Source organism: Oncorhynchus nerka, linkage group LG12 (genome assembly GCF_034236695.1).
Source record: "Oncorhynchus nerka isolate Pitt River linkage group LG12, Oner_Uvic_2.0, whole genome shotgun sequence".
Lineage (NCBI taxonomy): Eukaryota > Metazoa > Chordata > Actinopteri > Salmoniformes > Salmonidae > Oncorhynchus > Oncorhynchus nerka.
The window spans coordinates 61,497,051-61,510,946 of NC_088407.1; the positions used below are offsets into that span (position 1 = coordinate 61,497,051).

General features: G+C 40.9%; 1 protein-coding gene across 1 annotated transcript in view; it reads left to right on the forward strand.

The window, feature by feature from the left end:
* Window positions 1-34: 34 nt before the first annotated feature.
* Window positions 35-13,896, forward strand: part of LOC115138521 (echinoderm microtubule-associated protein-like 5) — a 59,496-nt gene continuing 45,634 nt past the window's right edge. Inside the window, exon 1 of the mRNA XM_065025712.1 lies at window positions 35-528. Coding sequence (XP_064881784.1) covers window positions 332-528 — 197 coding nt within the window. The 5' untranslated portion in view covers window positions 35-331. The remainder of the gene's footprint in view (window positions 529-13,896) is intronic.

Here is a 13,896-nt window from a genome sequence, read left to right on the forward strand (position 1 = left end):
ACTCCATCTTTATAGGATTTGACAAGAGCTTCGACCTGCCTCGACTCTCAAGAGGGGCAGCTAGCCTAAGGCTGAAGTAGAGGTAGATATATGGTTTTCACTATGAAAAGGATGGCATAGTTAACCAATTTAATTAAAGATAAGCATATAATCTCGAAGTAAAACTAGATTCAGTTAGACTATTATGCACATGGCACTCGAATGCCCGCTGTTACCGCTTGTACCGGATACGATGCATTTCCAGTGGAACTAAGGGATACGGGATTGAATGAAATCCGTCTTGGTGAATGAAGAAATATAAAAAAACTCTCGACAAAAAAGAAATACGGACATGGCTGACAGGACCGCTCCGAATTGTCACCTGCGACTAGAGTGGGTTTACGGGTATCGTGGACATCAGTGCCGCAACAACCTGTACTACACAGCGGCCAAGGAAATTGTCTACTTCGTCGCCGGTGTCGGAGTAGTGTACAACACACGGGAACACAAGCAAAAATTTTACTTGGGACACAACGATGACATAATCAGGTAATCCCACTTGCAGAAACTCATTCATCCACAGATATACCGAGATTAAAAATAAAACGCGACGACATGGCCAACAAAAAACACACGAAAATGATCAAGTTTATATTTCTGGCGAGGAGATAATTTGCCTAAGTATCTATTGAATCGAGGTTATGAGTAGTAATATGTGACTAACGTTATACACTTTCAAAGAGTGAAAATGTTATAGTTTATGAAAATATCAGACTGAGTCCTACTTTGTGAGCTAACTAACCTCTTTCAGCACCTACTGGATGGACAGCCACATCATTAAAAGTAGCTTTCGTTTCAGCACCTATTGAGCGACTTTAATCAAAGTAGAGGCTTTGGGGAGGGAGTAATGATTTGAACGTGTTAGTTGTCTTGAAGGATGCAGTTGCTGTATCATATCTCTGATACCGTTGTTTTTTTAGGAGGAAAAGGTGAGACATTTTATCAAAGGATTCTGAGCAGGATTCCAACCTGGTCCCAGAGCATTTCGTATTATTCTGTACGTAAATCTGCAAGACTCCTTTAGTATGATATGATACATATTACAATTTGTATTTTATGTAACAAAAATGTGCAAAATGTACAATATGTTACGAATTTGCTAAATATATGATATGTTACGAATTTACAAAATGTATGCTATGTTACGAATTCTAGCTAGGCTAAGGGTTAGGGTTAAGTTTAGGAGTTAAAAAAGGAGCTAAAAAGCTTAAGGTTAGGGTGAAGGGTTAGCTAACATGCTAAGTAGTTGCAAATGTAACAGTATAGCTTCCGTCCCTCTCCTCGCCCCAACCTGGGCTCCTCTGCACACATCAACCACAGTCACTCACTCAGCATCGTTACCCAACGCGCCACAAAAGCCGCGGCCCTTGCAGAGCAAGGGGAACAACTACTTCTAGGTCTCAGAGCGAGTGATGTCACCGACTGAAACACTCTTAGCGCGCACCACCGCTAACTAGCTAGCCATTTCACATCAGCCACACAAAGTAGATAAAAAGTAGTAAGTAGTTGAAAAGTTATTAATTAGCTAAAATTCTAATGGTGTCCGTGATGAGATTCGAACTCACAACCTTTGGGTTGCGAGATATTCACATTATACAACCACCCATCCACCTGTCATAACCATCTGTCTCATGTAACAATACGAAATGTAACATATCATAGGATGATCTCTGCATGTGTGATTCCCACCATGAAGCATGGAGGAGGAGTTGTGATGGTGTATATATGAAAAATCTCAAATATAAAATATATTTAGATTGAACACTTTTTTGGTTACTACATGATTCCATATGTGTTATTTCATATTTTGGAGGATTTCACTATTATTCTACAATATAAAAAATAAGACAAAACCCATGAATTAGTAGGTGTGTCCAGACTTTTGACTGGTACTGTATCAGAAGCATATGTGTAGTGGAGGTAGTTCAGTGAAGCTCATGCCATGAGTGTTCTTGTCTGAGACCTGAGGACTTGTATTGGCTCTCCATGCTTAGACTTAGCTTGGTGAGCTAATACAGTCTTGTGGTGCGCAGATTACTGTTTCGGGTTACCTCAGAGGTAGGGCTCAGCGGAAGCAGTGCGGAGCAGGCACAGAAGACAGAACTGCAGCTGTTTGGCGGGCAGCTCTCGCTCACGCTGCACGAAGTCATGTGAAAAAGATGCAGCCGCCTCAAATAGCAGTGGGAGGTGCAGTCATCTCCCTCCTCACTGTGCTGTGATTACATTTTTCTATGAAGAAACAGCCACAGAGGAAAGCTCTCTGCAGTGAATGGAGTCTAACTTTCATTTCTTAGAGTCAGTCTATGTTTTATTCAGTCAGAGTCAGACTTTATTCAGTTCTTCAGTTTGTTTTGTCTTGTAACTATGTTTAGATTTGTGTTTTGTGTGCTGGATGAATTCATTCCTCTCCTAATATATCGCCCTGCTGATGTTATTTTGCCCTGTGGCGTTCTCGGTTTGCCAGTTTTCCAGTCTGACTGTCTGACTGACTGAGGAGGGCTAGTTAATGGCCAGGTTAGGAACATGAATGAAAGGCCATTTCATTGGACTGACTAGGACCTGTTCATTCTCACTGAGTCGCGCCCAGCATTGTACTTTGTGGTAGTGTCTTGTCTATCCACTCCACTACAGTGTCATGGCTGTCCACGAGAATCCAATTAGGTCAGATCAGGTTTGCAATGAATAACTTCACTCAGATCCCCTCTCACCCGCAGAGGGGGGGGGGACTGGTGCGGGTTAACAACTCATGCCCTGTTGTAAATCAAGGAGAGAACATTCAGCTCTCCCTCTCCAAGGTTCACCCTAGGACACAAGGAATGCCCTGTTGTAAATCAATGAGAGAACATTCAGCTCTCCCTCTCCAAGGTTCACCCTAGGACACAACTCATGCCCTGTTGTAAATCAAGGAGAGAACATTCAGCTCTCCCTCTCCAAGGTTCACCCTAGGACACAAGGAATGCCCTGTTGTAAATCAAGGAGAGAACATTCAGCTCTCCCTCTCCAAGGTTCACCCTAGGACACAAGGAATGTCCTGTTGTAAATCAAGGAGAGAACATTCAGCTCTCCCTCTCCAAGGTTCACCCTAGGACACAAGGAATGTCCTGTTGTAAATCAAGGAGAGAACATTCAGCTCTCCCTCTCCAAGGTTCACCCTAGGACACAAGGAATGTCCTTTGTTTCATCAGACCTTTTCCCGCTGAAACTCTAACACGTTCAAAAGCGAATACTGGAACAATATTTCTAACGTAGAATGTGGGGAATGGTCAGAGGTGATCTATAGAACACTCATTTCACTTTGTTATTTTGTGATGTCATAAAAAAATGTATAAAGGAAATACTGTAACTTAGAAAGTATACCCATTACATGTATGAAGTGTCCATGAAGTGTCCATCCTTAATTTAAATTTCACCTTTATTTAACCAGGTAGGCTAGCTGAGAACAAGTTCTCATTTGCAACTGCGACCTGGCCAAGATAAAGCATAGCAGTGTGAACAGACAACACAGAGTTACACATGGAGTAAACAATTAACAAGTTGTGCATGAAATATGAAACGTTATGAAAGTGTTTTTGTTAAGAGAGGGATGTGATTTCTGAAGCTATAAGAGATAATTGTTTTACATAAACTTTGCACAGTGACAAGTCACGCCCCTGAGTGAGGTCAAAGAGCGTGTCAGCCTGACGGAACCGCCCCTTTTGAACAAATTGTTTAAAATGATGGGTTAAGAAAAAAAACACATCAGACCAGAGAGACGTAGAGCTGCAGGTTACGTTTAAAGTTGTCTGAACTCTGAATCTCAACACGAGGTTGAAACGATGAACTCACCTCCCGGACAATCACTAGTACGGCTGATTAGCTGTCCTAATTTAAGTGGGACCATTCTACTACTCTGTTCAAACCATCTTATTACGCTACTCTCACTGGGAACCATCAACACGGCTGGCTAGCCTATCTTCAAAGAAGCATCTTCCAGAGCAAATGGATGGAGAATAAACTCTGTAGTTCTGTTCAGGACTACACGACAAATCACCGGATACCATATGACTGCAGAGGAGAACAACAGTAGAAGACTCCCTTTTGGACAATCAAAGGCTTACAAGCATGCCGCAAAAAGGCCCAACCCCGTTTCCAAAGAAGCCCGGTTCCGAGAGAGATACACGGCGAACCAAGGCATTTCACGTAAATACATTCATGATTTCTTACTCCAAGCAGGCAGCGGTTCATGTGCAAGTATAAGATTAATATTTTTATTTTACCTTTATTTAACTAGGCAAGTCAGTTAAGAACAAATTCTTATTTACAATGACAGCCTACCCCGGCCAAACCCAGACGATGCTGGGCCAATTGTACGCCACCCTATGGGACTCCCACTCACAGCCGGATGTGATGCAGCCTGGATTCGAACCAGGTACTGCAGTGGTGCCTCTTGCACTGAAATGCAGTGTCTTAGACCACTGCGTCACTTGGGAGACCACTGCGTCACTATAAGTGAGTAGCTTCTAAATGTACCAATGTTAAGTGTCTCTGTCCCTCTTTCTCACCCTCTCCATGTCTTTTGTAACAAGCAGCCATATTGTATCAGTCCGCTAGGGACCTGTTTCTAATGTATTAAGTGTGTATGTTTATCCTGTGTTCCCATTTAATTAGCTAGTAAATAAATCATTAAACCAATTTGTGTAGTACTGAATCATAAGTAAGACTCGGGTTTTTGCAGATGCAAGGAAGTTGCGACGGTTCAGAATGATGATACAAGGTTATGATTAAAAAGTTGACTGTTTAAAGGTCTTTAACTATGACATCTATGTAGTTTAATTCAGGAGATGGTAACTCTTCAAAGAACTGCTCTCGCAGGGCCCCAGATCCTAATGAGTTAATTGTTCCATAATTAATTTAATCGGTAACAATTAAACCTATTTAGGTAACTAGATAAATAACAGTCTTCAGATTCATGTTAAAGTCAAGTCATGACAACAGTATGTGTTTTCTGTCCTCTAGTCTGCAGTAACTACAGTATGTGTTTTCTGTCCTCTAGTCTACAGTAACTACAGTATGTGTTTTCTGTCCTCTAGTCTACAGTAACTACAGTATAAGTGTTTTCTGTCCTCTAAGTCTACAGTAACTACAGTATGTGCTTTATGTCCTCTAGTCTGCAGTAACTACTATGTGTTTTCTGTCCTCTAGTCTACAGTAACTACAGTATGTGTTTTCTGTCCTCTAGTCTACAGTAACTACAGTATGTGTTTTCTGTCCTCTAGTCTACAGTAACTACAGTATGTGTTTTCTGTCCTCTAGTCTACAGTAACTACAGTATGTGTTTTCTGTCCTCTAGTCTACAGTAACTACGGTATAAGTGTTTTCTGTCCTCTAGTCTACAGTAACTACAGTATGTGTTTTCTGTCCTCTAGTGTACAGTAACTACAGTATAAGTGTTTTCTGTCCTCTAGTCTACAGTAACTACAGTATGTGTTTTCTGTCCTAGTCTACAGTAACTACAGTATGTGTTTTCTGTCCTCTAGTCTACAGTAACTACAGTATGTGTTTTCTGTCCTCTAGTCTACAGTAACTACAGTATAAGTGTTTTCTGTCCTCTAGTCTACAGTAACTACAGTATGTGCTTTCTGTCCTCTAGTCTACAGTAACTACAGTATAAGTGTGTTCTGTCCTCTAATCTACAGTAACTACAGTATAAGTGTGTTCTGTCCTCTAATCTACAGTAACTACAGTATAAGTGTTTTCTGTCCTCTAGTCTACAGTAACTACAGTATGTGTTTTCTGTCCTCTAGTCTACAGTAACTACAGTATGTGCTTTCTGTCCTCTAGTCTACAGTAACTACAGTATAAGTATTTTCTGTCCTCTAGTCTACAGTAACTACAGTATGTGTTTTCTGTCCTCTAGTCTACAGTAACTACAGTATAAGTGTTTTCTGTCTAGTCTACAGTATGTTTTCTGTCTACAGTAACTACAGTATGTGTTTTCTGTCCTCTAGTCTACAGTAACTACAGTATGTGTTTTCTGTCCTCTAGTCTACAGTAACTACAGTATGTTTTGTCTACAGTAACTACAGTATGTTCTGTCTACAGTAACTACAGTATGTTCTGTCTACAGTAACTACAGTATGTGTTTTCTGTCCTCTAGTCTACAGTAACTACAGTATGTTTTGTCTACAGTAACTACAGTATGTTCTGTCTACAGTAACTACAGTATGTTCTGTCTACAGTAACTGCAGTATGTGTTTTCTGTCGGACGATCTGCCCAGACTATCCTCATTGACCCCTCTTTGCGCTAACGTTTTTGACTCATACATATGCTGCTGCTACTGCTTATTATATATCCTGTTGCATAGTCACTTTACCTCTACCCACATGTACATGTCTACCTCAATTACCTCATACGCCTGCACATAGACTAGATACAGGTACCCTCTATATAGCAAAGTTATAGTAATTTTAGAGTTATTCCTCATGTTATTATACAGTGCCTTGCGAAAGTATTCGGCCCCCTTGAACTTTGCGACCTTTTGCCACATTTCAGGCTTCAAACATAAAGATATAAAACTGTATTTTTTTGTGAAGAATCAACAACAAGTGGGACACAATCATGAAGTTGAACGACATTTATTGGATATTTCAAACTTTTTTAACAAATCAAAAACTGAAGAATTGGGCGTGCATAATTATTCAGCCCCTTTACTTTCAGTGCAGCAAACTCTCTCCAGAAGTTCAGTGAGGATCTCTGAATGATCCAATGTTGACCTAAATGACTAATGATGATAAATACAATCCACCTGTGTGTAATCAAGTCTCCGTATAAATGCACCTGCACTGTGATAGTCTCAGAGGTCCGTTAAAAGTGCAGAGAGCATCATGAAGAACAAGGAACACACCAGGCAGGTCCGAGATACTGTTGTGAAGAAGTTTAAAGCCGGATTTGGATACAAAAAGATTTCCCAAGCTTTAAACATCCCAAGGAGCACTGTGCAAGCGATAATATTGAAATGGAAGGAGTATCAGACCACTGCAAATCTACCAAGACCTGGCCGTCCCTCTAAACTTTCAGCTCATACAAGGAGAAGACTGATCAGAGATGCAGCCAAGAGGCCCATGATCACTCTGGATGAACTGCAGAGATCTACAGCTGAGGTGGGAGACTCTGTCCATAGGACAACAATCAGTCGTATATTGCACAAATCTGGCCTTTATGGAAGAGTGGCAAGAAGAAAGCCATTTCTTAAAGATATCCATAAAAAGTGTAGTTTAAAGTTTGCCACAAGCCACCTGGGAGACACACCAAACATGTGGAAGAAGGTGCTCTGGTCAGATGAAACCAAAATTGAACTTTTTGGCAACAATGCAAAACATTATGTTTGGCGTAAAAGCAACACAGCTCATCACCCTGAACTTACCATCCCCACTGTCAAACATGGTGGTGGCAGCATCATGGTTTGGGCCTGCTTTTCTTCAGCAGGGACAGGGAAGATGGTTAAAATTGATGGGAAGATGGATGGAGCCAAATACAGGACCATTCTGGAAGAAAACCTGATGGAGTCTGCAAAAAACCTGAGACTGGGACGGAGATTTGTCTTCCAACAAGACAATGATCCAAAACATAAAGCAAAATCTACAATGGAATGGTTCAAAAATAAACATATCCAGGTGTTAGAATGGCCAAGTCAAAGTCCAGACCTGAATCCAATCGAGAATCTGTGGAAAGAACTGAAAACTGCTGTTCACAAATGCTCTCCATCCAACCTCACTGAGCTTGAGCTGTTTTGCAAGGAGGAATGGGAAAAAAATTCAGTCTCTCGATGTGCAAAACTGATAGAGACATACCCCAAGCGACTTACAGCTGTAATCGCAGCAAAAGGTGGCGCTACAAAGTATTAACTTAAGGGGGCTGAATAATTTTGCACGCCCAATTTTTCAGTTTTTGATTTGTTAAAAAAGTTTGAAATATCCAATAAATGTTGTTCCACTTCATGATTGTGTCCCACTTGTTGTTGATTCTTCACAAAAAAATAGTTTTATATCTTTATGTTTGAAGCCTGAAATGTGGCAAAAGGTCGCAAGTTCAAGGGGGCCGAATACTTTCGCAAGGCACTGTATTTCTTTTATTATTTTTCAAAATGTTACTATGCCTTGTTGGGAAGGGCCTGTAAGAAAGCATTTCACTGTTAGCTTACACATATTGTTTACGAAGCAGGTGTAACGGTTTTCTTTAGGTGAAGTAGAGGCGGACCAAAATGCAGCGTGGTTGTTATTCATTGTACTTTAATAAAGAAACTGTACACTAATAAACTAACAAAACAACAAACGTGCGAAAACCTAAAACAGTCCTATCTGGTGCAAACCACAAGAGACAGGAACAATCACCCACAAACACACAGTGAAACCCAGGCTACCTAAATATGGTTCCCAATCAGAGACAATGACTAACACCTGCCTCTGATTGAGAACCATATCAGGCCAGACATAGAAATAGACAAACAAGACATCCAACATAGAATGCCCACTCAGATCACACCCTGACCAACCAAAACATAGAAACATACAAAGCAAACTATGGTCAGGGTGTGACAGCAGGTGTCAAATAACCTTTGATTTGAAATACATCGTTACAGTTGTTGGTTAGCTCCCTTACCTTGGATGTTCCTCTGTCAGTAACTAAAATGGTTGATACTAAATTACTTAACTTCATATGGAGGAATAAACCTCATTATTTTAGAAAAGCGGTAATATGCAGCACCCAAGGTGAGGGAGGGCTGAATGCTCTGGATTTAAAAAACTCTAATATAATATTTTAGATTAAATGGATTCAAAACAACATGAATTTGTGCCTGAGGCAGATGCGGTGCGACTCGAGTTTCGCCATCAGGTGGAAGACTGTCCTCTCTCTGGTCAGTCTCATCGGAGGAAAGAAAGGAGAGAGCAGATGAGAGGCGGACACTGTGCTGCTCTGTTCCTCCCACTGCTGAGACTAATGCCGTGTTCAGAACAACTGGGAACTCAAACTCCAACTTCAACGCGTTCAAGACAACTGGGAACTCTGAAAAAAACGAGATCAGACTGGGTAAAATGGTTTTGAACGGTCATCCAACTCGGAAACTCGGGCATATTTCTAGAGCTCCGACTTTCCGAACTGAAGTTCACTGACATCATGATTTGATCTCGTTTTTGCAGAGTTCCCAGTTGTCTTGAAAACACCATTACCATCATATGCAGGTACCATCAGTCCAATCAAATAAAACAGCTAATTATTTCAATTTCTGCTCAGCTGTGGCTTGTAAGTGCTACACCAACTGATCTATTTTGTTGTCAAAGCTAATAATGGTCTGAGAAGAACAATATTTTCAGGCCAGTCATATAGCCAATATGCTGTGATTATGTACTAGGCCTCTACGGCACAAACCTCATTCCTACAGAACTATTTTTATTAGGTTAATGTTTTTAAGTCATGATGGCTAACCCTGGAGATGCCTTCAATCTCCACCGAGTTAGGTAAATTTGCTTCTTTTTTTTGTGTGCCTCTCATGTGGAATGATCTCAAACTCTTTCAAGTTGGTGGAGTTGGTTCCTCCAGGGCAATACAGGTGGATGTTCGAGGGCCTTTTTACTGAAGAATGGGTTTGTTTCTATGGGGGATTTTCCGGTGCATGTGATGTGCGTCTCAGAATGGTGAGCACAATCAGTGCTCGGGCGGAGGCCATTGTGTGTGTGACTGGGCCATTGTGGGCTTGAGGGAGGCCTTTGCCTAGTCCTGTGGGTGTCCTTGGGCATACACCTGCATTATGAATGTCTGTATTATTTTTTGTCATTGCTATGGTTACGCCACCAATATAATCAATGCCCTGAAGTATGTGCCAAGAAGGGGAAGAGAAACCAAGTAAAGATGGTCGTAGACAGACTAGAAGTAAGATTAGGAAAAAACAAGTGGCAGAATACCAAAATACGGGCATCATATACATAAAGAGGAGTGACTGGGTATGTTGTGTCAAACTGAAACTGTATATAAAGTGATCTCTTAGTCTGGGACCAACAGTTGTTCCATGGTCCAGCTCGGCTTGTTACTTTGTAATAAAGTCTAGATTGAATTTACAATCTCCGGTGTCTAAGAGATATTTTAATGAGTATTTCCACGACATTTCATATGATTGTGTTTTTCTATTTTTGTGTTTGCCATTCATGTATTGTGTAATTGATTTTTATATATATTAGTGTCATTGTTGATTATTGTCCTCTTGAGTTGAACTCTGATGGTAACTTGTGTCTCTGTGGTAAATTGTATCTGTACAAGGTGAACTTTAAATTAAAATATCAAATCAAATTATATTGTCATATGCACCGAATACTATTGGTATATGTAGGTAGGGGTAAAGTGACTATGCATAGATAATAAACAGTGAGTAGCAGCAGTGTATATGTAGGTAGGGGTAAAGTGACTATGCATAGATAATAAACAGTGAGTAGCAGCAGTGTATATGTAGGTAGGGGTAAAGTGACTATGCATAGATAATAAACAGTGAGTAGCAGCAGTGTACATGTAGGTAGGGGTAAAGTGACTATGCATAGATAATAAACAGTGAGTAGCAGCAGTGTACATGTAGGTAGGGGTAAAGTGACTATGCATAGATAATAAACAGTGAGTAGCAGCAGTGTACATGTAGGTAGGGGTAAAGTGACTATGCATAGATAATAAACAGTGAGTAGCAGCAGTGTACATGTAGGTAGGGGTAAAGTGACTATGCATAGATAATAAACAGTGAGTAGCAGCAGTGTACATGTAGGTAGGGGTAAAGTGACTATGCATAGATAATAAACAGTGAGTAGCAGCAGTGTATATGTAGGTAGGGGTAAAGTGACTATGCATAGATAATAAACAGTGAGTAGCAGCAGTGTACATGTAGGTAGGGGTAAAGTGACTATGCATAGATAATAAACAGTGAGTAGCAGCAGTGTACATGTAGGTAGGGGTAAAGTGACTATGCATAGATAATAAACAGTGAGTAGCAGCAGTGTATATGTAGGTAGGGGTAAAGTGACTATGCATAGATAATAAACAGTGAGTAGCAGCAGTGTACATGTAGGTAGGGGTAAAGTGACTATGCATAGATAATAAACAGTGAGTAGCAGCAGTGTACATGTAGGTAGGGGTAAAGTGACTATGCATAGATAATAAACAGTGAGTAGCAGCAGTGTAAAAACAAAGGGGGGGGTTCAATGTAAATAGTCCGGATGGCCATTTGATTAATTGTTCAGCAGTCTTATGGCTTGGAGGTAGAAGCTGTTATGGAGCCTTTTGGACCTAGACTTGGTGTTCCGGTACCGCTTGCCGTGTGGTAGCAGAGAGAACAGTGTATGACTTGGGTGACTGGGGTCTTTGACAATTTTTTTGGGCCATCCTCAGACACCACCTAGTATATAGGTCCTGGATGGAAGGAAGCTTGGCCCCAGTGATGTACTGGGCCGTATGCACTACCCTCTGTAGCGCCTTGCGGTCGGATGCAGAGCAGTTGCCATACCAGGCGGTGATGCACCCAGTCAGGATGTTCTTGATGGTGCAGCTGTAGAACTTTTTGAGGATCTGGGGACCCATGCCAAATCCTTTCAGTCTCCTGAGGGGAAAAAGGTGTTGTCGTGCCCTCTTCACGACTGTCTTGGTGTGTTTGGACCATGATAGTTTGTTGGTGATGTGGACACCACATCTTATTTACATTGGTCTAATCAAGCACACAGGCCTTTAGATGCTGTGACACCTTGTGGAGATTGGGCGTGGGTGATTAGGTTACTGTGAACTTAGTATCGTTTGATTGGTCAATGGTGGTTGGTTTTACACCTTCAGATATGAAGGTCTGTTGTTCTCTCTCGTATCCTGTCCATGGAGGAAGGTTGTATGATCCATTCTCATTTCCTAGACTTCTTGTTCTCTGGTCTAATAGGCATGTCTTTGTCCATACTTTGTCTTGTAAGTTAACCTTAGGATCTACAGAATATGCCTATAAGTATGCTTTGTTAATGTTAGTATTGCCTTGTAACTTAATCTTCGGGATCGGTGTCCTGTCCAATGTAGGGTTGAGCTAACGTGCAATTAGCATGATTAAGTAAGTAACAAGAACATTTCCCAGGACATAGACCTATCTGATATTGGCAGAAGGCTTAAATTCTTGTTAATCTAACTGCATAGTCCAATTTACAGTAGCTATTACAGTGAAAGAATACCATGCTATTGTTTGAGGAGAGTGCACAGTTTTGAACATGAAAAGTTATTCATTTTGAACAGAAATGCAATGGTTCACTGGATCAGTCTAAAACTTTGCACATACACTGCTGCCATCTTGTGGCCAAAATCTAAATTGCAGCTGGGATGGAATAATACATGATGGCCTTTCTCTTGCATTTCAAAGATGATGGTACAAAAAAAGACAAAATAACGTTTTCTTTGACCAGATCTATTGTGTTATATTCTCCTACATTCCTTTCACTTTTCCACAAACCTCAGAGTGTTTCCTTTCAAATGGTACCAATAATATGCATATCCTTAAAATGGAGTCAGGTATGTGATGTGTACACAGTTGAAGTCGGAAGTTTACATACACCTTAGCCAAATACATTTAAACTCAGTTTTTCACAATTCCTGACATTTAATCCCAGTAAAAATTCCCTGTCTTAGGTTAGACAGGATCACCACTTTATTTTAAGAATGTGAAATGTCAGAATAATGTTAAGATAATGAGATAATTGAGATAGTTGAGATAATTATTTATTTCAGCTTTTATTTCTTTCATCACATTCTTAGTGGGTCAGAAGTTTACATACACTCAATTAGTATTTGGTAGCATTGCCTTTAAATTGTTTAACTTAGGTAAAACGTTTCGGGTAGGCTTCCACAAGCTTCCCACAATAAGTTGGGTGAATTTTGGCCCATTCCTCCTGACAGAGTCAGGTTTGTAGGCCCCCTACTCGCACAGGCTTTTTCAGTTCTGCCCACAAATTGTCTATAGGTTTGAGGTCAGGGCTTTGTGATGAGCACTCCAATACCTTGACTTTGATGTCCTTAAGCCATATTGCCACAACTTTGGAAGTATGCTTGGGGTCATTGTCCATTTAGAAGACCCATTTGCGACCAAGCTTTAACTTCCAGACTGATGTCTTGATGTTGCTTCAATATATCCACATCATTTTCCTACCTGATGATGCAATCTATTTTGTGAAGTGCACCAGTCCCTCCTGCAGCACAGCACCCCCACAACATGATGCTGCCACCCCCGTGCTTCACGGTTGGGATGGGGTTCTTCGGCTTGCAAGCCTCCCCCTTTTCCTCCAAACATATGATGGTCATTATGGCCAAACAGTTCTATTTTTGTTTCATCAGACCAGAGGATATTTCTCCAAGAAGTACGATCTTTGTCCCCATGTGCAGTTGCAAACCGTAGTCTGGCTTTTTTATGGCGGTTTTCGACCAGTGGCTTCTTCCTTGCTGAGCGGCCTTCAGGTTATGTTGATATAGGACTCGTTTTACTGTGGATATAGATACTTTTGTACCTGTTTCCTCCAGCATCTTCACAAGATCCTTTGCTGTTGTTCTGGGATTGATTTGCACTTTTCGCACCAAAGTACGTTCATCTTTAGGAGACAGAATGCGTTTCCTTCCTGAACGGTATGACGGCTGCCTGGTCCCATGGTGTTTATACTTGCGTTCTATTGTTTGTACAGATGAACGTGGTACCTTCAGGCATTTGGAAATTGCTCCCAATGATGAACCAGACTTGTGGAGGTCTACAATTTTTTTTCTGAGGTCTTGGCTGATTTCTTTTGATTTTCCCATGATGTCAAGCAAAGAGGCACTGATTTTGAAGGTACACC